Source organism: Triticum dicoccoides, chromosome 2B (assembly GCF_002162155.2).
Source record: "Triticum dicoccoides isolate Atlit2015 ecotype Zavitan chromosome 2B, WEW_v2.0, whole genome shotgun sequence".
Classification (NCBI taxonomy): Eukaryota; Viridiplantae; Streptophyta; class Magnoliopsida; order Poales; family Poaceae; genus Triticum; species Triticum dicoccoides.
Window position 1 is genome coordinate 176,512,629 of NC_041383.1, and position 23,994 is coordinate 176,536,622.

The 23,994-nt window shown below is 45.0% G+C and overlaps 1 protein-coding gene and 1 pseudogene across 4 annotated transcripts; both read left to right on the forward strand.

Moving 5' to 3' along the window:
* The first annotated feature begins 254 nt into the window (after window positions 1-254).
* Window positions 255-5,288, forward strand: LOC119362895 (transcription factor MYB88-like). 4 transcript variants are annotated; one of them, XM_037628167.1, is made up of 13 exons: window positions 255-551; window positions 961-1,007; window positions 1,088-1,144; window positions 1,260-1,332; window positions 2,062-2,117; window positions 2,419-2,598; window positions 2,679-2,872; window positions 2,960-3,099; window positions 3,182-3,324; window positions 3,406-3,533; window positions 3,625-3,777; window positions 3,856-4,670; window positions 4,778-5,288. In XM_037628167.1, exons 1-13 carry the CDS (start codon window positions 450-452, stop codon window positions 4,880-4,882), a joined length of 2,193 nt encoding a protein of 730 aa, XP_037484064.1. In that variant the 5' UTR covers window positions 255-449; the 3' UTR covers window positions 4,883-5,288. The 4 variants fall into 4 exon arrangements, with proteins under 4 accessions (XP_037484064.1, XP_037484061.1, XP_037484062.1 ...); XM_037628166.1 differs by having other exon boundaries at window positions 256-551; window positions 3,619-3,777; XM_037628164.1 differs by having other exon boundaries at window positions 3,619-4,670.
* The window catches only part of LOC119360750, a 122,143-nt pseudogene continuing 103,105 nt past the window's right edge, over window positions 4,957-23,994 (forward strand).

Consider the following 23,994-nt stretch of genomic DNA (forward strand, 5'->3'; position numbering starts at 1 on the left):
CAATAGCAATGCAATGCAATGTGATAATAGTAACCACTACCAGGACGATGAGATCTACTGTACTACTCCTACATTGGTTCTCTTGTATCCTTTGCAATCTCTGCACGTGCCTTTTGGACAAAGTTTTCACACTCACACGCTGTCACGCAGTAGGGGTGTTAGGGGGGTCGTCGTCTCCCAAACAACACTTCCCTTTCACGCCATGGCCCTCCATCTTTAAAAAAACCTCCACTCCACTCCCGAGAGAGGAAATTCCCTTACCCTCTTCCTACTGTACTCACCCACACCACCGCCCACCCCACTCTTCCGGTCTTCCTCGCTGTCTTCTTCCCCAGCCCTCCAGTTCGAAAATTCCCTCCCTCGCGCCCAAACTCCAAACCCTAGCCGGTCCGGCCCAGCCCCCCTCCGCCCCGCCGGCTCCCCGCGCGGAACATGCGGGATCTGGGCCCATGGCGACCGGCCCCGATCTGACCTCCCCCTCCGCCGCCGACGCCGCCGCCGCGTCGTCGGCGGCCAAGAAGGACCGCCACATCGTCAGTTGGAGCGCCGAGGTGCGTAACTGTTTCGCTCTTCTCTCCGTCTCGCGGTTGCGGATTTCTTTTGCGCTCTTTTGCGCTTTCCTAATTTTGGGATTTCCGCTGGCTTGCCTTGGATTTGGGACTTCGCTTCTGTAGCAATTGTTTGTTCCCCTTTTTGATTCGGCGAAAAAATTGAGAGGCGATTTTGGGCGTGTTTGGGGTATAATCCGCTTGTTGTCACAGTTCTATTGTTGATTCTTGGACTTCATAGCCTAATTCCCCCTTTCCCCATGCTAACCGTGACAAATTGCTCCTTCCAACATGTTACTTTATTTTTCTGATGAATACTCTTAGATTGCCTTCGAGTTCATCCTTGGAGTGCCTCTGCGATTCTGCTCGATGGTTAAATTGCTTTCTGATGCTTCCAACTTCTTCCCTGTAGGAGGATGACGTGCTTCGTGCTCAGATTGCGCACCATGGAACTGACAAGTATGGACAACTCCTGTTTGTTACCTGTCCTCACTTGCAGTAAGCTTTCTCAAATTAACCACGGCGTTTTTCTTTTGTAGTTGGACAGTCATAGCCACACAATTCAAGGATAAGACTGCCAGACAGTGCAGGAGGAGGTGTGTACCTCCCTCTTCCGATAAACGGGGATCTTTTGTGGTAAAATTTCTGGTGTTATAGCATTTGTTCAGTTCTATTGTTTATACCTTTTTTTTGGCTTGATTGTCGCTGCAGATGGTACAATTATTTGAATACAGAGTGCAAGAAAGGCGGGTGGTCTCGTGAAGAGGATATGCTTTTATGTGAGGTGAGAACTTGGTGTGTTTCTAGCATTTTAATTACTATAGGCGGCTAGGCGCAGGCAGTGAGTCTGCTTGACATTAAGCACTGTGGCATCAAATAGTGTTATTTTTTAAGGGCCAAATTTCATCTCTGGGAGTAGGACAGTATGCTTCGTGTCATGGTCCTCAATCTCATATGACATGAAGAAGAGCGCTGCTATACGTACGATCAAACTTCATACGATTTTGCGTACGAGCAGACTGTTCTGGTACAGTGGGCCCGAACGTTGGGAACGAACCTGTGTCTTGTCGTACAAAATCGTATGGGGAAAATATCGTACGCAAGGCAGTTTCGCATGAAGAAAGGGGTTGGAGATAGAAATCGAGTTCAGGGCATGGACTAGAAAGGACAAATAATTATCACCTTGTAGCTTAACTTGTGTGCAGATTGGATCCTATCCTTGATTGCGTTCCTTTGGGAAAATGATGGATTTGTTTTATGAACTGTAGGACGTATGATTGCTATGTTCTTTTGTAGATGAGAAACTGCGTGAAGGGACCATGCATTGCTTAAAGTCTCATAATACCATTATCATTCTTTGATTAGACTGCAATTTGTGTTATGATACATTTGCAATGTTGTAAAAAGAAATTAGAAACCACCTGATGTACATTGTGCTGGTGTCTTCATAACTATCAGTTATTGCTGTAGAACTCCTGCAACACCAAATGATAATCTTGGACTTGTCATGCAGGCTCAAAAGCTTCTTGGTAACAAATGGACTGAAATAGCAAAGGTTGTCTCAGGCAGGTGAGTTTCTTGCATTTGGTGCTGTTTGCTGTAAGGTGAAAAGGATATTAGATACTTCCTCTCTACCGGTTTATAAGGCCTGCGCGTATCCCTTGATCATCCATTTTATCAATGAAATATGAGTTATATGCCACAAAGAGTATACCATTGAAGTCATATTCGAAAGAAGTTTCTAACAGTATACCGTTTGTGATATGTTTGTCAAATTGGCGATCTAGGGACACACGCAGACCTTACCGACCGGGAGGGAGTATGTGAAACAAGATATCTGACATGTGAATGTTTGGTTTGCCTACTACAGAACTGATAATGCAGTGAAGAATCGATTTTCTACGTTATGCAAAAGGCGGGCTAAGGATGATGAACTATTGGAGGAAAATGGCACAGTATGCTCCAATGCAAGTGCAAAGAGGGTACTGACACAATCTGGTGGTGTCACATGTGCTGCACCTGGCTCCTCACCACCTATTAAGAACATGAGGTACACACAGTACCAGCAGAAGCTGTTGGTTAATTATGTGAATGAACTTACACACTTTAACCTGTTCTTTCTGCAACCAGCTCTTGCAAACCTGATTTCAAGGAGAACTTAGCACCAAATATGAGGTCATTTGGACAGCAAAAGAGCATACGACAGGATTCTCGGCAACCCCTTGCTAGCATTTGTCCAGACAATCAGAGTGTGAATATTGTAAAAACCCAGAGTCTTGTCACTAAAACCTCAACAAAGCAATTACATGGCGAAGAACAGAGCTGTGAGCCTATTATCCCAGATTCTGAATGTTTAACTTGATTCATGTGTTGTGTCAATGTTTGAACCTGCTCCATGTGCATAATTTCAGGTGTGAAGCATGACGGTAATTTTTTGAAAAGGAATGATCCAAAACTTGCTACTTTACTTCAGCAAGCTGACTTGCTTTCTTCCCTAGCAACAAAAGTAAATACTGAAAATACAAGCCAAAGCATGGATGAAGCCTGGCAGGTATGGCATCGCCAATTTGATGGTCTGAAGTAGATTTGTAGTTTTACATTTTAAAATAACTGTTTTATGCTTGACCTTTCAGAAACTACAGCATCATTTGGTTAAGAAAGATGATAATGACATGTCAGAGAGCAGTATGTCTGGAACAGCTTCACTCCTAGATGATCTCGACGATTTAATTGTTGATCCCTATGAGAATGAAGAAGAAGATGAACAGAAGTCCAGGTATATAATGAATAATATCTCATCCTTTTGGTTACTGTTCTATGGCCTCAGCTATTGATCCACCACCATTCTGATGAACAGAGAGCAGAACGGAGCAACATCACAAGTGGCTCCTGATCAAATAATGGATAATTGCCCAGTAGATCAAATCGCAGAAGAAAGTAGCCTTTGTGGAAACACACTATCTAGTACTATGGAACCTTGCCCAGGTAACCTATGCTCTTAATCTGAATTTAGTTACATGCCTTTCCATCCACATCGAAGAAGATTAATTGAAATTTGAAGCTAAATCAGTTGCAGAAATTCTAGCTCATATAAACTTGGGTGAGGCTGCCGAAGATATGGGGCTTCATTTCATGGAATACAGTTCTCCTACTCATGCAGCTCAAGCTCAGCAAGCTAAAGCAGATGCAGAAATACCAGCGTCTGTAGACTTGAGTGAGTCTGCCGAAGGTAGCTGGTCTCAGTTTATGGAATACACATCTCCCGCCCATACAGTTTTGCATGCTAACAGTTCTCCTGCTCATACAGTTCAAGCTCAGCAGGCTAAAGCAGATGCAGAAATACCAGTGTCCGTAGACTTGAGTGAGGCTGCCGAAGGTAGCTGGTCTCAGTTTATGGAATACACGTCTCCTGCTCATACAGTTTTGCATGCCGAAGGAGATGCAGAAACACCAGCATCTGTAAAGTTGAGTGAGGCTGCTGAAGGTAGCCTGCCTCAGTGTATGGAACATATGTCTCCTGCTCATACACTTCTGCGAGCTAAAACAGATTCTGAAATACCAGCATCCGCGAACTCGAATGAGGCTGCAGAAGGTAGCTGGTCTCAGTTTATGGAATACATGTCTCCTGCTCATATAGTTTTACATGCTAAAGCAGATGCAGAAACACCAGCATCCGTAAATTTGGGTGAGGCTGCCGAAGGTAGCCTGCCTCAATGTATGGAACCCATGTCTCCTGCTCATACACTTCTGCGAGCTAAAACAGATTATGAAATACCAGCATCAGCAAACTTGAGTGAGGCTGCCAAAGATGACAGTCTTCAGTGTACAGAATACACCTCTCCTGCTCGTGCAGACTTGCAAGCTAACGCAGATGCAGAAATATCAGAGGATTTCAGTGAGGTTGCCCAAGATAGCAGGCTTCAATGTGCTAAATTTACTTCCCCTGCTCACACTGCTATCAAAGGTAAAGCAGTTGCGAAGAAAGGAACTTCAGAGAACTGCAGCGACGTGCCCGAAGATAGCAGCACCCAGCCATGCATGGAATTCACCTCTCCTGCTCACACAGTTCCAACTTTCCATCCATTCACAGATAACGTGCCAACTCCAAAAATTACTGCCAGTGTAAGCTTTTGACTTATGTAGCCTGTCATTGTTAGTCTTATTTCACACACAATAACATACCTGAATCAAACATTGGTATTTACACATGTATTTGTTGAACTTTCCAGGAGAGGAATTTTTTGCTGTCTGTGCTTGAGTTGGCCTCACCTGGATCGAAGCCAGAAACTTCTCAGCAGCCTTCTTGCAAAAGGGCTCTTCTTAATAGCCTTTGAAGGGGTATATATATGTTCGATGCAAATACATTTTGCATTTTTCGGTTCTCACCGTATCCAGCTCCAAGCCCGCCATGCTCCTCAGCATGTATACCTTGGCTCCCCTAGATCTAATTTTAACTAGGGTAGTTCTCCCTACTCCTATTTGCATCAAAGTGTGCCTAGCTCGTGTCATAGTTCAGCTGTTTGTATGAGGTCTCAATAGTTTGGTTTGTTGTCGTTGGTTGTACATATCGCATTGGCGGTGTTGTAGTAGCATACAAAATTTGGAAAAAAGGGGGGTGATGTACCCTGAGAGTTACAGCTTGTATTCAAAATATAGAATAATGTATTCTTTGTGTAATTAACCCTTTGTAACTTCTATCCGGGCGCGGAATATATTGGCTTGGTTTGTGTTGTGACGTGACGACTTTCTTGTTGTTGAACATGTGGTTGAATGAAACAATATATATTTCTTCATCAGATTGGATACTTAATAATACCATCAATGCCCAGTTTCTTGTCCATTTTACGTACTCATCTTTGCATGAGTTGAAAGAGTTGATGCTGTTCTGAACTGTTGGCTATCTGTCCTGGTTCTAGAAAGAGGGATTTGTCTTTCAAGGACATTTGGAGTGTCTTGGATTTCACAGAAAATTCATATGTGAAAATCCTCACTGTTTCAGAGCCTCGTAGGAGTGTTTGGTTTTTATAAAGAGAAAAATTCACTACAGAGCATATAACTTGCGCTGGTGGCCACTTCAGTCCCTGTGGTTAGAAATACCCGAAATATAGTCACTAAACTTGCTCTAGAGGGTCGTCTATGTTCCATAATACGGTTTTGTCTATGTATCCGCTGATTTGGCATTGGTCAAGTGGTACACAGTGGCATTGACTGGACACGTCACCGAAACAGCGTATTTACCGGAGGGGTTTTCTGCAAATTTGCCACAAATTAAAAAATCGCCGTAGGAGGTGGACCTGGCCGGCAACAACCTCAACGGCTCTATCCCCGCCAAGTTGGGTTCGCTTCATGACCTTAGGACGCTCGACCTCTTGGGCAACGCGCTCGCCGGAGTGATCTCGGAGAGCCTGGCAAACCTCACCGCGACGCTCTAGTCCTTCAACGTCTCGTACAACAACCTTTTCGGCGCGGTGCCGGCCTCGCTTGCCCAGAAGTTTGGGCCCGCCTCCTTCACCGGTAAAATAATGCTCTGCGGCTACACTGCTTCTTCGGCGCCCTGTCCCGTGTCCCCGTCCCCGGCGCCGGCGTCAACCTCGCAGGGGGAACCGGGCGCCACGGCCTCCGCAAGTTCAGCACCAAGGAACTCGCATTGGTCATTGCCGGGATCGTGATCGGTGTCCTCATCTTGCTGTCGCTCTGCTGCCTTCTGCTCTGTTTATTGACAAGGAAGAAGAAGTCCGGCACTAGCACCGGAGCACAGAGGGGCAAGCAGTTGTCAAGCAAGGACGCCGCCGGCGCCGACGCCGCTGCAGCTGCCGGGCGAGGCGAGAAGCCGGGGGCGTCCGAGGCGGAATTCGACGGCGACGTGGGTGGCAAGCTGGTGCACTTTGACGGGCCGCTAGCGTTCACGGCCGACGACCTGCTGTGCGCCACCGCGGAGATCATGGGGAAGAGCACATACGTCATGATACGTCTCCAACGTATCTACTTTTCCAAACACTTTTGCCCTTGTTTTGGACTCTAACTTGCATGATTTGAATGGAACTAACCCGGACTGACGCTGTTTTCAGCAGAATTGCCATGGTGTTATTTTTGTGCAGAAATAAAAGTTCTCGGAATGACCTAAAACTTCACGGAGTTATGTTTTGGAATTAATAAAAAATATTGGCAAAAGAATCAACAGAGGGGGACCCACACCCTGTCCATGAGGGTGCAGGGCGCACCCATTCCCCTGGGGCGCGCCCCCTGCCTCGTGGGTCCCCTGGACCTCCACCGACCTCAACTCCAACTCTATATATTCACATTCGGGGAGAAAAAAAATCAGAGAGAAGGATTCATCGCGTTTTACGATACGGAGCCGCCGCCAAGCCCTAATCTTCCTCGGGAGGGCTGATCTGGAGTCTGTTCGGTGCTCCGGAGAGGGGAATCCATCGCCATCATCATCATCAACCATCCTCCATCCTCCATCACCAATTTCATGATGCTCACCGCCGTGCCCGAGTAATTCCATCGTAGGCTTGCTGGACGGTGATGGGTTGGATGAGATTTACCATGTAATCGAGTTAGTTTTGTTAGGGTTTGATCCCTAATATCCATTATGTTCTAAGAGATGTTGCTATGACTTTGCCATGCTTAATGCTTGTCACTAGGGCCCGAGTGCCATGATTTCAGATCTGAACCTATTATGTTTTCATGAATATATGTGAGTCTTGATCCTATCTTGCAAGTTATAATCACCTACTACGTGTTATGATCCGGCAAACCCCGGAGTGACAATAGTCGGGACACTTTTCGGTGATGACCGTAGTTTGAGGAGTTCATGTATTCACTAAGTGCTAATGCTTTGGTCCGGTACTCTATTAAAAGGAGGCCTTAATATCCCTTAGTTTCCAATAGGACCCCGCTGCCACGGGAGGGTAGGACAAAAGATGTTATGCAAGTTCTTTTCCATAAGCACGTATGACTATATTCGGAATACATGCCTACATTACATTGATGAACTGGAGCTAGTTCCGTGTCACCCTATGTTATAACTGTTGCATGATGAATTACATCCGACATAATTATCCATCATTGATCAATTGCCTACGAGCTTGTTTCATATTGATCCTTGCTTAGTTACTTCTCCATTGATGTTACGATTGCTAAAAAACTATTTTTGTTACTTTTGCCACCGTTACCGTTACTTCCATACTACTTTGCTACTAAATACTTTGCTGCAGATATTAAGTCTTTCAGGTGTGATTGAATTGACAACTCGGCTGCTAATACTTGAGAATATTCTTTGGCCCCCCTTGTGTCGAATCAATAAATTTGGGTTGAATACTCTACCCTCGAAAACTGTTGCGATCCCCTATACTTGTGGGTTATCAAGACCTTTTTCTGGCGCCGTTGCCGAGGAGCATAGCTCTATTCTTTGAGTCACTTGGGATTTATATCTTGTAAGGGCATATTTAGCCCGAGTGTTTTGGTGATTGATGACAATGTTTTGCGGACTATTCATGTGCCTTGAGTATTTCAGTCGCTTCGTCACTAGGCACAAGACGGTTTGGTACCCCTCGAAGACTATTAAATACGGCGGTGTTCTACGTCTCTTTTTGGTGGATTTGAGTCATAGGATAGCCGTACTATTAAGAGGGGGTCCGCGTTGGAAAGGTTAGGGTGAAATCATCACGTACACGTTTACTCCCTTTACACCGCCTTTCCCTTTCCGCTTTGGAGCATCCTCCGTTTTGTTCATATTTTGCAAAGAGAAGGATTCCTAGTGTTCGTGTTCGGAGGCATGCGGTAGTACCGCACGCCTTTGCGGTAGTACCATAGGTGGACACGGTAGTACTGCTCCTAAGGAGCTGTAGTACCGTGGCCTCGGACCAGACTCAGCCGCTCGTGCGGCTGTACGGGCGGATGCAATTTTTTACATCCGCGCCCTACGCGGTAGTACTGCCCCATGCGCGCGGTAGTACCGTGAGTCCTGGTTCAGCACAACAACACGAGCGGAAGTAGGGGCGGATGTAATTTTTTACATCCGCTCCCTGCGCGGTAGTACCGCATGCCAGGTGCGGTAGTACCGTGTCGGATTTTTGCACTGTTTGATTTTCAGCGGAAGTAGGAACGGATGTATTTTTATTCATCCGTGCCCTTCCCAGGGTAGTTCACTCTGGCCTTGCGGTAGTACCGCAAGGGGGAGCGGTAGTACCGCGTCAACGATAGTACCGCCCTCAGCCTTTGCGGGTCAGGCCTGGACTAGCTCATGCCGTAGCAGCGGTAGTACCGCGGTCCTCCGCGGTAGTACCGTGAGCCCCTGCGGTAGTACCGCTTGTCTAGAGCGGTAGTACGGCAGGTTGCGGGCTAAGTAAGTAGATAACGGTTGGATTTGTCTCTCCACTATATAAGGGGTGTCTTCTTCCTCTAGTTGACCACCTCTTCCACCCCAAAGCTCCATTGTTGCTCCAAGCTCCATTTTCGCCCGATCTCTCTCCCTAGACAATCAAACTTGTTGATTTGCTCGGGATTGGTTGAGAAGGCCCCGATCGACACTTCCACCAAGAAAAATTTGATTCACCCCACTAATCCCTAGTAGATCTTGTTACTCTTGGGTGTTTGAGCACCCTAGACCGTTGAGGTCACCTCCATAGTCCATTGTGGTGAAGCTTCATGGTGTCGTTGGGAGCCTCCAATTAAGTTGTGGAGATTTCCCCAACCTTGTTTGTAAAGGTTCGTTCGCCGCCTTCAAGGGCACCAATAGTGGAATCACGTCATCTCGCATTGTGTGAGGGCGTGAGGAGAATACGGTGGCCCTACTGGCTTCTTGGGGAGCATTGTGCCTCCACACCGCTCTAACAGAGACGTACTTCCCCTCAAAAGGAAGGAACTTCGGTAACACATCCTCGTCTTCACCGGCTCCACTCCTGGTTATCTCGTGCCTTTACTCTTGCAAGCTTACTTGTGTTATATCCCTTGCTTGCTTGTGTGCTTGTTGTTGTTGCATCATATAGGTTGCTCACCTAGTTGGATATCCAGACAACCTACTTTGATGCAAAGTTTAATTTGGTAAAGAAAAGCTAAAAATTGTTAGTTGCCTATTCTCCCCCCCTCTAGTCAACTATATCGATCCTTTCAATTGGTATCAGAGCCTATCAGAGCCTCGTCTCTTTATTAAGGACTTTGCCGTCCGAAGAGTATGGTTGACACCGTAGACGGTAGGGAGGAGCACTCTGGTGTGAATCCGAGCTCATCTACGGGTGATGGGGGAACCACGGTTTCTCGTGAGCAATTCAATGTGGCTTTGGACACATTGAAAACTTCCATGACAACCGAGGTTGAAAGCATGTTTAATAAATTCTTAGAAGGACTTAAACTATCTACCTCGCCATTGATAGTGGGTGATCCCACTAACAAGGTGACGGATGCTAACTCCGACAAGGGGGAAGCTACTAGTGAAAAGGGTCCTTCTACTAGTGGTAGAAATGGCACCGTCATCTTTGCCCATGTGGAACCTCCAATTTATGAAGGACTGATTCCTTCCACTCATTTAAATCATGCAAGCCCTCCTCCTAAGATTGTGAAAAATGAGGATTTTGATTCTTGGGTTTATCGCTTCAAGCGTCATTTAAATCATGTGAATACTAATCTTTGGAGAATCATTGAAGAAGGTTTTCATCCACATGACTGAAGCAACTTCACCCCTAGAGAAGTCATGGATAATCAATTCAATGAGAATGCTCTCTTCATCATTCAAGATGCAGTTCTTCCCGAAGATCTCCCTCATCTTCGACCCTTCACCATGGCCAAAGATGCATGGCATTGTGTTGTTTCCCTCTATAAGGGAAGCGCAAGCATTCAACGCTCCAACTATGAAGTGGTGCAAGATGAAGCCGATGAATTTGCAATGAAAGAAGATGAAGAACCTCGTGAGCTCTTTCAGAGAGTAACCAAACTTGCGGTCTCATTTTGAGATCATGGGAGCAAGAACACAAATGACAATTGGATCAAGCGCAAGTTCCTCAAAGCAATGATGCCCTACCACAAGGCCTTGTCCTCCATCATCCGTCAAAGACCGGACTTCCACTCCTTGACCTCAAATGAAGTGTTGGATGAGTTTATGGCAATGAGGATCTTGGACAAGACCGCCGACAACGCGGTGTTGCGCTCTCAAAGGGCAAAGAAGCCCAACCTTGCCTTGAAGGCCAAGGTCATTGTGGAAGTAGAGGAAGAGGAGGAAGACGAGGAGAGCAACCCCGAAGATACAAAATATGATTATCATGAGCACATGGCTCTTGCTTCAAGGCAATTTTGGAGCAAGAAGAACACAAGGCCCAACTTCAACAAGAACAACTCAAGTGGGTTCAAGAGTAAGCAACGTGTGAGAACATGTTACAATTGTGGCAATGTGAGACATTTTGTTGTGGATTGCCCTTACGAGAAGCGGGAAGACAATGGTGGCAAGCTCATCCGAAAAGACAAAGCCAAGTCCTTTCCAAACAAGAACAACTTCACCAAAAAGACTCCTACTCGAGGGTTGGTGATTCAAGAAGAATACCATGAGGATGACGATGATGATGAAGATAGTGAAGCCATGGCCATGGCCTCCGTTGCCATTGCCACAACTCCACGGGTATCCCTCTTTGACTCATCCAATGAGAACATCACCACCAAGTGTCTCATGGCTAAAGCCACCAACAAGGTAACCCCAACATAAAAACCACCATCATTACTAATCCTTCTTTGACGGATGGCATTGATGAAAGTGAGGGGTCTAATGAGGAAGTAAATGAATTTGAGTCTTTTATGAGTAAGCTCAAGGGCAAATCCAAGAAGAACTTCGTTGCTCTCTTGGAACAACTTGGTGAGGCCAATGACATGATCGAGGCTCATGAAGAAACCATCTCTAAGATGGAAGGTCATAGTCGTGACTATGCCAATGAGATATCAGATCTCTCTAATTCTATTGAGGAAGAGCGTGGGCATCGTTTGGCTCTTGAGGAGTCACACAATGATGACCATGCTAAGTTAAAGAAAGATCTTGATCATGCTCTTGTTGTATCTCGTGTGCTAACTTCCGAGAAGGCTAAACTTGGCGTTGACCTTGCTAGACTCAAGGAGGAGTTTGATATACTTGACAAGGCCCACAAGGTCTTGAAGGGTGCTCATGCTAGCCTCAAGGAGTCTCATGATCAACTCCAAGTGAAGCTAACCAAAGAAAACGCCACATTTCCTCATATGGTAATAATTGATAATGCAAATGCCACTAACCCGTGTTGTGAGCATGTGCATCTTCTGGAGGAGAATGCCAAGTTTAAGGAGCAACTTGAGAAAGGCCTTGTTACATGCATACATGGTGATGAAATTCCTCCCCAAGCCATAAGAAGAATGGGTGTTGGTCATATCCTACCCATTGAGGAACCCCTTGTGGCCGAAGGAGAAGGACAATGCTCCACTCAAGTGGAGCCATCACCAACCCAAGACCCACTCTCTTCCGAAGAACAAAGTGAAGGCCCTCAACATTATGAACATGATCAAGGGCAAGATCAACCTCAAGATGGTGGTGAACCACCACATGATGCCCAAGGTCAAGTTCTCCCCCTAGAGCAAGTTCAAGATCACGAGCAAGCTCAAGACCAAGAACAAGCTCAAGACAACGCTCAAGATGATCAAGTTACCCCTCCTCTTTTCACATCCGAGGAGGAATTAGAGCGTCGTGCCGCGAAGATCGCTTCCAAGCTCACCACCAAGGGTCATCTTATGGAGAATGTGGTTGGAAGCCTAAGAAAGGGGGTAAGCACTCGTGGACAATTAGCAAACAATTGTGAACATCATGCATTTGTTTCTTGTGTCGAACCCCAAAAGGTTTATGAGGCGCTCGAGGACCCGGATTGGCTCAATGCCATGCATGAAGAACTCAACAACTTCGAGCATAACCAAGTGTGGAAATTAGTGCCAAGGCCAACCGGGAATCACAATGTCATTGGAACCAAGTGGATACTCAAGAACAAGCAAGATGCTCATGGGATCATTGTTCGCAACAAGGCTCGTTTGGTGGCATAAGGCTACTCCCAAGTCGAGGGTATCGAAACAGTGAAACCTTTGCTCCCGTTGCTCGCCTTGAATCTATTCGTTTGTTGATTGCTTATGCTTCTCATCATAATTTCATGTTGCAACAAATGGATGTGAAGAGTGCTTTTCTTAGTGGTCCCATTAACGAGTTGGTGTATGTCAAACAACCCCCCGGGTTCGAAGATCCCTATTTCCCCGATCACGTGTACCAACTCCATAAGGCGCTCTATGGCCTCAAACAAGCCCCACGTGCGTGGTATGAGCTTCTTACGGAGTTGTTACAAGATCGTGGGTTCGAAATCGGGAAAATCGACCCCACTCTTTTTACTAAGAAGGTCAAAGGGGAGTTATTTGTGTGCCAACTATATGTTGATGATATTATTTTTGGTTCCCCTAACAAAGCTTTCAATGAAGAATTTGTGGCTCTCATGACCTCAAAATTCAAGATGTCTGTGACGGGAGAGTTGAAGTTCTTTCTCGAGTTTGAAATCAAGCAGAGAAGAGAAGGAACCTTCATCCACCAAGCCAAATACATTCAAGACATGCTCAAGAGATTCAAGCTAAGTGATGTCAAGCCGGCTTCCACTCCAATGCCCACCAAGTGCCAACTTGACATTGATCCCAATCGTAAAGCGGTGGATCAAAAGGTATATCGCTCCATGATTGGATCCTTGCTTTACCTTTGTGCATCTAGACCGGATATCATGTTGAGTGTGGGAATTTGTGCATGGTTTCAAGCCGCATCTAAGGAAAGCCACTTTGTGGCGGTCAAGCGAATCTTTTGATATTTGGCTCATACCCCAAACTTTGGCTTATGGTACCCAAGAGGAGCCAAATTTGATCTTTTGGGCTACACAGATTCAGATTGGGCGGGAGCCAAAGTGGATAGGAAGTCCACCTCCGGAGGGTGCCAATTACTTGGTTGCTCTTTAGTGAGTTGGTCTTCTAAGAAGCAAAGTTGTGTATCTCTCTCGTCCACCGAAGTAGAGTATGTGGCTGCCGGTAGTTGTTGTGCTCAACTCCTATGGATGAGGCAAACTTTAAAGGATTACGGTGTCACTTGTGACGAAGTGCCTCTTTTGTGTGACAATAAAATTTCTATCAAGATCTCTCTCAACCCGGTGCAACACTTCAAGTCGCATCATATTGAGATTCGTTATCATTTCATCCGGGATCACATTAGGCGAAAGGAGATCAGGCTCAAGTATGTCAACACTCATGATAACCTTGCAGATATTTTCACGAAGCCCTTGGCTGAAGCAAGTTTTCATGAGTTAAGGCATGAGCTAAATATCATTGATTTGAGCAATGTGACTTGAACCCTTGCACACCCCACCACACTCAACTTGTTGTCTAGTTTAGGTGTAGGCATGGACATAGGGGGAGTGTTGTTCTCTCAATGAACTCTCCCTCCCCCCATTATGCATAAATTGATCAACTCTTTCACATTAGCCATTTTTGATGGTACTTGTGCTTCAAAGACGAGTTTTGGTCATGGGCCCAAGGATAATTCTTCGCGGTGCCATACCAATCGACTCAAACATAGGTGGCTCCGGCCACCGCCCTCCCCTTGGAGAGGTCGTGTCTCGTTTTTGGTCTTTGTTGTATTTTGCTTCTCTCTTTTCATGCCAAGCTTGTGCTTGTGGTGTCTCGTGTGTTAGCTCGTTGGTGTGTTCGTTCGCTTGAATGTTCGTGCAAAGATGTTTCTTCCTTTGTTTGAAACTGCATCTTCTTGGGTTCACGGTACTACCGTGGCCAGCCACGGTACTACCACAAGGACACGGTACTACCGCAACCAGCGCGGCAGTAATTTTTTACTGCCGCTGTTGGAGCAGTACTACCGCCCACGGCGCGGTACTTCGCCCGGGCGGTACTACTGCAATGACGCGTGGTACTACCGTGGAGTAGCGAGCGCATGGGGGTTAAGAGCGGGCAGGGGGAGTTCCAATTCCCCCATACGCATTCACTCTTTCTTCCCCACACCGCCTCTCTCTCTCCTGCCCACGAACGGCACCGGAGGCCCTCGCTGGATCTCCGTCTCCGACTGCTCTCCTCGGATTCCGACCAGTGGGATCGTTCCCCACCACTTCCTCTTGCCATGGAACAAGGTTTCTCCCTAAATCCCTCTCTTTTTGGTTCGTTCCTTTGCTTCTAGGTTTTTAGGGAGATGCTAGTTGTTCTTGAGATTTTAGGCTAAATCTTTGCAAGAGTAGGATGTATGAGAGTAGTAATGCGTAGAGATAGTACATGATATGTTGCCCCGTGGTAGATTTGATCGACTGTAGTACCGCTTTGTTGTCACGGTTGTTCTCAGATCCATTTGTAGTTTTGGATCTGAAATCGTGCGGTACTACCGCACCTCCAGCGCGGTACTACCGCTCGCGCGGTACTACCGTGACTTGGAGCGGCACTTATTTTTTAGTACTGCGCGACCAAGCAGTGCTACCGTTGCTGTCAAATCTATCATGTGGCAATTATCAAGTGCGAGTTCTACTTGTTTCACTGTTTTTCTGTGTTCTTTGCACTGATCCTTCTCGCGTCTCTTGCGTGTTTGTTTTGTGGTGTGTGGCTCAGGTGCTCCTGCTCGCCGTTCCAATCCAAGCCGTGATACGGGCTCCAAGCGTCTACGGAATCAAGATGAAGCTCCAGAGGGCTCCAGTGCCCCCCAACGCAGGACCAAGACCACCGCCACAAAGGATAAGGAACCCAACATGGGTATGGATGAGATACCACTTGTTGAGTTCATCTCTCGAAGGAAGATCAATCCCTATGTGAATCCTCATGCCAACTTTCGAGGGAATGACCTGTTTTGGACCAAGCAGCAGAATCTCATTTATCTGGATGTGATCAAGGCCAAGCGAAACATCTATGTGGATGTGCACTGGATCGACATGCATCATATGAGGGAAGAGAAGTACCGGGACTACTTTGGTGAGGCTCTGGATCTTGTGGATCCGTTTGGCATTGAGCATATCATCTCTTTTCACAAAGACTATGATCCTGAGATTGTGGCTCAGTTCTTTGCCCCGGTGTACTTTCATCCTAATGAGGACCGGACTATGACTTGGATGACCAATGGTCGGCAGCTGACTGCTACATGGAAGGAGTTCATGACTTTGCCTGGTGTTCAAGATGAGGGGCTCGCCACACCCCAAGGTGTTCGTCCTCATGCCAATCCCGAGTCAGCCAACAAGAACAAGCTTCAGCCCTTCCATGTTGAGAAGAAGCTCTCAAGTGGCAAGTCATCGTGGGCGCTCAACTCCTTCCTTGACATCATGTACTTGATCTTCCGCAACTCTCTCTTTCCACGCATTGGTGACAAGGACAAGGTGCATGCTTATCTTGTGGACATGCTGCTCCTGTGTGAGGAAGCACGCAACTCTCAGACACTACCTCTTGATGTCTCACATATCATGTGGTGTGAGTTTTGATTTGCGGTCTTCAACCGCAAGTTCCCCATCTATGGACCTTATCCGTTTCAGTTGATCTCGGAAACTTGGGAGAAGATCTACCCTCAGGATGACTTTGAGGCCCTTGATTGGATTCGACATAATTCCATCCGGCTCAGTGTCAAGACTCAGTGGGCTAACACCACTTCTCGTGCTGAGGCCGCGGCTGCCATGGATGTGGATGCAGATGAGGATGAGGAGGAGTCAGCGGATGAGGACAACTCTGATGACCCACAAGTATAAGGGATCTATCATAGTCCTTTCGATAAGTAAGAGTGTCGAACCCAACGAGGAGCAGAAGGAAATAACAAGCGGTTTTCAGTAAGGTTTTCTCTGCAAGCACTGAAATTGTAGGTAACAGATAGTTTTGTGATAAGATAAATTGTAACGAGTAACAAGCAATGAAAGTAAATAAAGTGCAGCAAGGTGGCCCAATCCTTTTTGTAGCAAAGGACAAGCCTGGACAATTTCTTATAATGAGAAAAGAGCTCCCGGGGACACATGGGAATTATCGTCAAGCTAGTTTTCATCACGCTCATATGATTCACGTTCGGTACTTTGATAATCTGATATGTGGGTGGACCAGTGCTTGGGTACTGCCCTTACTTGGACAAGTATCCCACTTATGATTAACCCCTATTGCAAGCATCCACAACTACAAAAGAAGTATTAAGGTAAACCTAACCACAACATTAGACATATGGATCCAAATCAGCCCCTTACGAAGCAACACATAAACTAGGGTTTAAGCTTCTGTCACTCTAGCAAACCATCATCTACTTATTACTTCCCAATGCCTTCCTCTAGGCCCAATTAATGGTGAAGTGTCATGTAGTCGACGTTCACATAACACCACTAGAGGAAAGACAACATACATCTCATCAAAATATCGAACGAATACCAAATTCACATGACTACTAATAGCAAGACTTCACCCATGTCCTCAGGAACAAACGTAACTACGATATATCCCCTATACTTGCGGAGTTTTGTCCCGTAAGCTTGCCTCTGATTTTTTTCAGGATAAAAGCCTTCATATAGCAGAAGATGGGAACTGGAGGGCCACCAGGGGGCCCAGGAGACAGGGGGAACGCCCAGTAGTTTCTTCGCTCAATAATTCTTATTAATTCCAAAAATAAGTTCCGTGGAGTTTCAGGATTTTTGGAGCAGTGCAGAATAGGTTTCCAATGTTTGCTCCTTTTCCAGCCAGAATTCTAACTGCCGGCATTCCCCCTCTTCATGGTAAACCTTGTAAGATAAGAGAGAATAGCCATAAGTATTGATATATAATGTGTAATGACAGCCCATAATGCAATAAATATTGATATAAAAGCATGATGCAAAATGGACGTATCAAGCTCTGAGGGTTTCATCCCTCCCACCTCTGAGCCATCTTGGGCTAAGAGGCTGAAGAACAAGATGAAGACCTTGTTCTGCATGCAGGGAAATGGGCAGTACAGGACTCATGTTGCCTCCAAGGAGAGTCACTGCCGCGACAAGAATATCATGAGCCTGTTTGGAGAGGATGTTTCTGGCGGTTCTGAGGATCGCGTCACTCCAGAGGCTGAGTGGATGGCGAAACAAGGCTTCAAGTGGACTAATTCTGAGGAGGATGACGAGGAGACCATTCCCGCTGCCGAGTCCGACGAGGAGCGTGCGACTGATTACTCCGCTTGAGCCACCACTTGTGTTGTAAGTGTCCTCTCTACATTTTTGGCGTCTCGATGCCAAAGGGGGAGAGAGTGTAGGGATTTGTGAGTCGTGTGTTGTGCTTCTTGTGTCGTGCTTGTGTTTGCATTGCTCATGTTTGTTCCATTGAACCTTGCTTGCTTTGGTTTAGTTTGCTTGTGAGACTTGGTCTATCATATGGTGTAAGACATATGCACTCTATCGTACTTTATTGAGCTTATGATATATTGTGCTAGTTATGTTATGCTCATATTTACTATCTTGTTTAGTGTTAGCCTTATTGTTGCAAGATTTGCATTGTTTATAAAATATAGGCGGAGTGTTGATCCTAGTATACGTGCCATGCAGTCCAAAGCACTTACCTAGATAGCACGCATCTAGGGGGAGCTCGTCTATATTTTAGAGATGTGGGGTTTGCTTATGTTCTATATCATTTCCCCTTGTGCAAATCCCGTATTGTCATCAATCCACCAAAAAGGGGGAGATTGTAAGGCATATTTAGACCTAAGGTGTTTTGGTGATTGATGACAATGATTTTGCGGACTAATCGTGTGCCTTGAGTATTTCAGTCGCTTCACCACTAGGCACAAGACGGTTTGGTACCCCTCGAAGACTATTGAAGACGGCAGTGTCCTACGTCTCTTTTTGGTGGATTTGAGTTGTAGGATAGCCGTACTATTAAGAGGGGTCCGCGTTGGAAAGGTTTGGGTGGAATCATCATATACAGGTTTACTCCCTTTGCATCGCCTTTCCCTTTGCGCTTTGGAGCATCCTTCGTTTTGTTCATATTTTGCAAAGAGAAGGATTCCTAGTGTTGCTGTTCTGAGGCATGCGGTAGTACTGCTCTTAGGAGCAGTAGTACCGCAGGCCACCATGGTAGTACCGCACGCCTTTGCGGTAGTACCGTAGGTGGACACGGTAGTAGCGCTCCTAAGGAGCTGTAGTACCATGGCCTCGGGCCAGACTCAGCCGCTCGTGCGGCTGTAGGGGCGGATGTAATTTTTTACATCCGCGCCCTACGTGGTAGTACCGCCCCATGCGCGCGGTAGTACCGTGAGTCCTGGTTCAGCACAGCAACACGAGCGGAAGTAGGGGCGGATGTAATTTTTTACATCCGCTCCCTGCACGGTAGTACCGCATGCCAGGTGCGGTAGTACCGTGTCGGATTTTTGCACTGTTTGATTTTCAACGGAAGTAGGAACGGATGTATTTTTATTCATCCGCACCCTTCCCAGGCTAGCTCACTCTGGCCTTGCGGTAGTACCGCAAGGGGGAGCGGTAGTACCACGTCAGCGGCAGTACCACCCTCAGCCTTTGCGGCTCAGGCCTGGACTAGCTCATGCCGTAGCAGCGATAGTACCGCGGTCCTCCGCTGTAGTACCGTGAGCCCCTGCGGTAGTACCGCTTGTCTGGAGCGGTAGTACCGTAGGTCGCAGGCTGAGTAAGTGGATAACGGTTGGATTTGTCTCTCCACTATATAAGGGTTGTCTTCTTCCTCTAGTTGACCACCTCTTCCACCCCAAAGCTCCATTGTTGCTCCAAGCTCCATTTTTGCCCGATCTCTCTCCCTAGCCAATCAGACTTTGTTGATTTGCTTGGGATTGGTTGAGAAGTCCCCGATCTACACTTCCACCAAGAGAAATTTGATTCCCCCCACTAATCCCTAGCGGGTCTTGTTACTCTTGGGTGTTTGAGCACCCTAGACGGTTGAGGTCACCTCGGAGCCATAGTCCATTTGGGTGAAGCTTTGTGGTGTCGTTGGGAGCCTCCAATTAAGTTGTGGAGATTGCCCCAACCTTGTTTGTAAAGGTTCGTTCGCCGCCTTCAAGGGCACCAATAGTGGAATCACGTCATCTCGCATTGTGTGAGGGCATGAGGAGAATACGGTGGCCCTAGTGGCTTCTTGGGGAGCATTGTGCCTCCACACCGCTCTAACGGATACATACTTCCCCTCAAAAGGAAGGAAATTTGGTAACACATCCTAGTCTTCACTGGCTCCACTCTTGGTTATCTCGTGCCTTTACTCTTGCAAGCTTACTTGTGTTATATCCCTTGCTTGCTTGTGTGCTTGTTGTTGTTGCATCATATAGGTTGCTCACCTAGTTGGATATCCAGACAACCTACTTTGATGCAAAGTTTAATTTGGTAAAGAAAAGCTAAAAATTGTTAGTTGCCTATTCACCCCCCCTCTAGTCAACTATATCGATCCTTTCATATCTGTTGATCACTATGAGGAATTTGAAAGACGAAAGAACCAAGATTTTTCCCTCAACTACGAGGGGAGGTAAGGAACTACCATCTAGCTCTGCACTTGATTCACGTTCTGTTTTGAGTAAACTTGTGACACCTACACCTGCTATTGATTCTGATATGTCACATGTTATTGATGATGCCATTTCTGCTATGCACGATGCTTATGATGATACTACTTCTCTGCTTGTTAATAATGTGCCATTAGATGAATTTCTTGATGAACAACTTGCTAGGGTTAGAGAGAATGAAATTATTGAAACTGATGATATTGATGAAAGTGATGATGAAGATTCTCCCCCTAGATATGAATTGCCTGTTGTGCCTGAGGTTATATTATGGATGAAGAAACTGCTAGGGACCTTTTTGCTTGCAATGATAGATATGATCTTAAAAAACTGTTAGCTAAGCTGAAAGAGAAGTCTTTGAATGCTAGAATGAAATATGACCCTGCTTTTGCTACTTCACCTATCTGTGTTACCGATAAGGATTATGAATTCTCTGTCGATCCTGAGTTAATTACTTTGGTTGAATCTGATCCTTTCTATGGCTATGAATCTAAAACTGTTGTGGCACATCTTACTAAATTGAATGATATAGCCACCTTATTTACTCATGAGGAAAAAATTCGCTATTATTATATCCTTAAATTGTTTCCTTTCTCATTAAAGGGTGATGCTAAAATATGGTTTAATTCTCTTGCTCCTGGTTGTGTGCGTAGTCCCCAGGATATGATTTATACTTCTGTGTAAAATATTTTCCCGCTCATAAGAAGCAAGCTTCCTTAAGGGAAATATTTAATTTTGTGCAACTTGAAGAAGAGAGTCTCCCATAAGCTTGGGGGAGGCTTCTCCGATTACTTAATGCTTTGCCTGATCATCCTCTCAAGAAAAACAAAATACTTGATTTCTTTTATAATGGACTAACCGATGCTTCCAGAGACCACCTGGATAGTTGTGCTGGTTGTGTTTTTAGGGAAAGAACTGTTGAGCAAGCTGAATTGCTATTGAATAATATATTGAGTAATGATAATGATTGGACACTTCCTGAATGAACTCCTAAGCCAACTCAAAAGAAAAGGGGTATTCTATTTCTCAGTCCTGAAGATATGCAAGAGGCAAAGAAACCTATGAAAGATAAAGGTATTAGAGCTGAAGGTAAAGGTAAATTCACTTTATAGATTTGATGAAGTTGATATTCGTCGTAATAAGTCTGCTAGTCAATGCTTGGATGAGTTTGATAACCTCATTGTTAAACAAGAAAGCTTCAATGCTTATGTTGGTAGACAATTGAAGCGTAATGCTTATATGGTTAAACACTTGAGTGATTATATGTCTAGAGTTAAAGGTGACCTTAAGCTTATTAGTAAACATGCATCCATGGTTACCACTCAAGTAGAACAAGTACTTAAAGCACAAGATGATTTGCTCAATGAATTAAACAATAAGAACAATGATAATGCTGTTAGAGTCATGACTAGAGGTGGTAAAATGACCCAGGAACCTAGGGCCATCCTAAGAGAGTTGAGCAAGATTCTCAGAGAATTAATACTGACACACCTAGTCCTTCTACTAAAAAGAAAAATAAAAATGATAGGACTTTGCATGCTTCTAGTGAACATGTTGTAGACACACCTGAGAATCCCAATGATATTTCTATTTCTGATGATGAAACACAATCTGGTAATGAACATGAACCTAGTGATAGTGTTAATGATGATGTTCATGTTGATGCTCAACCTAGTAATAACAATGATGTAGAGACTGAACCTGCTGTTGATCTTGATAACCCACAATCAAAGAATCAATATTATGATAAGAGAGACTTCGTTGCTAGAAAGCATAGTAAAGAAAGAGAACCATGGGTTCAGAAACCCATGCCTTTTCCTCCTAAGCCATCCAAGAAAAAGGATGATGAGGATTTTGAGCGCTTTGCTGAAATGATTAGACCTATTTTTTTGCGTATGCGCTTGACTGATATGCTTAAAATGAACCCCTATGGTAAGTATATGAAAGATATTGTTACAAATAAAAGAAAGATACTGGAAGCTGAAATTTCCACCATGCTTGCTAATTATACTTTTAAGGGTGGAATACCAAAGAAAACTTGGAGATCCAGGAGTACCAACTATACCATGGACCATTAAAAGAAACTGTGTTAAAACTGCTTTATGTGATCCTGGAGCCGCTGTTAGTGTTATGCCTCTCTCTTTATATCGTAGACTTGATTTGAATAAGTTGACACCTACTGAAATCTCTTTGCAAATGGCCGATAAATCAACTGCTATACCCATCGGTATTTGTGAGGATGTGCCTGTTGTGGTTGCAAACGTTACTGTTTTAACGAACTTTGTTATTCTTGATATTCCCGAGGACGACAGTATGTTGATCATCCTTGGTAGACCTTTTCTAAATACTGCAGGGGCTGTTATTGATTGCAACAAAGGCAATGTCACTTTTCATGTCAATGGTAATGAGCAAATGGTATACTTTCTGAAGAAACAACCTCTAGTTCATAGTATCAATTCTATTGGAAAATTTTCAACTATTACTATTGGAGGTTTTGAATTCCCTCTTCCTACTGTCAAAAAGAAATATGATATTCTTATTGTTGGGGACATGCATATCCCCGTTGAGGTAACATAGTGTTATTCGAAAATTCCCCGGTTTCATGTTACTCGAAAGAAGTTTGTTAACAAGACTTGATCAACCGTGTTAGTGGATTCCTTTTGATGAGCATGAGATGGATGAAGTTAGAAAGCACAACTTTCTATACCCTCATTTTACTTTCCGTTATTTAGAATAAATAAAGCAAAAATAGTATTTTCTGTCTGTTTTCTGAATTATCATTGGAATAAAAAATACCCCGAAAATAGAAGTTCTCCAAATGCCCTAAAAATTGAGTATGATTTTTTGTAGAATATTTGAGAATTTCTGGCACTTAGAACACATCAGGTGGACCCACCATTTGGTCACGAGGGTGGAGGGCGCGCCCTACCCTTTGGGCGCACCCCCTGCCTCGTGGGCCCCACGTGGATCCCCTCCACTTATTCCAGCACCCACACACTTCTTCTTCCTCTAGAAAAAATTATCCCGTAGCTCAAACTCATGTTCTTGCTCGTTTTGCTGCCATCTTCGATCTCCTTGCTCAAAGCTCCATTCACAAAACTGCTTTGGGGGATTGTTTCTTTAGTATGTGACTCCTCCAATGGTCCAATTAGTTTTTGTTCTAGTGCTTTATTTATTGTAAATTTTTGCTGCTGAGGTGGCCTTGTTCTTGAGCTTGCATGTTAAATTTATATGGTCCAAAGTAGTTTTAATGCATGATATAGCCTCTAGGCACTTGTGGGAGTAGTTGCTATTAATATTGTTGAGTTTGGTTCACTTTTATTTTGAGTCACTAAAAATTTCAGAAATTTTTCAGAGGAAGAAAAATGTTTAGGAAAATTTACCAAGGTGGTTCTTCAAGGAAGCAAGAACCAAGGCTTGCGATACGTGAGCCGGGCCTTGAACCACGAAGAGAAGCTCCAGTGCGGCCCTGCGAATGGCCGCCAAATGTTTATGATCCAAGCTGGCTTCAAGGATGAATTTGATGAGTATGTGCGTAATGCTGATCTTGAGGACTTTGTAGCAGATAAGTGTCGCCAATACTATCACCTCACTGATTCCTTTGTGCGGAGGTTTAACTTTACATCTAAGCGCAACACTCACATTGTTATATTTGACCTCTATGGTAAATCTTATACCATGGACCTTGAAGATTTTAACACTGCTTGCAAAATCCCACAGTGGGGCAACTTTAGTGAACCTCGCAAATCTGAATATAATAATTTTCTTGCTAGTATCACTGTGGGAGAAACTGGAGATATTACACAAGCTACCATAGGAAGCATTCATTTCCCTCCAATACATTACTTTGCTCTCTTTATAGGTAGATGCATTAAAGATAAAGATGAGCTTTGTCACATGTGCGTCCCAGATCTTAGTGTCCTCAAGAGTGCGGTTTTA

Bases quoted from the DNA above. Each gene is read 5' to 3' on its own strand.
- LOC119362895 (XM_037628164.1), top strand. From the start codon at position 450: ATGGCGACCGGCCCCGATCTGACCTCCCCCTCCGCCGCCGACGCCGCC. The intron at 552-960 runs GTGCGTAACTGT...TCTTCCCTGTAG, and splicing joins TCGTCAGTTGGAGCGCCGAG to GAGGATGACGTGCTTCGTGC. The intron at 1,145-1,259 runs GTGTGTACCTCC...TTGTCGCTGCAG, and splicing joins GCCAGACAGTGCAGGAGGAG to ATGGTACAATTATTTGAATA.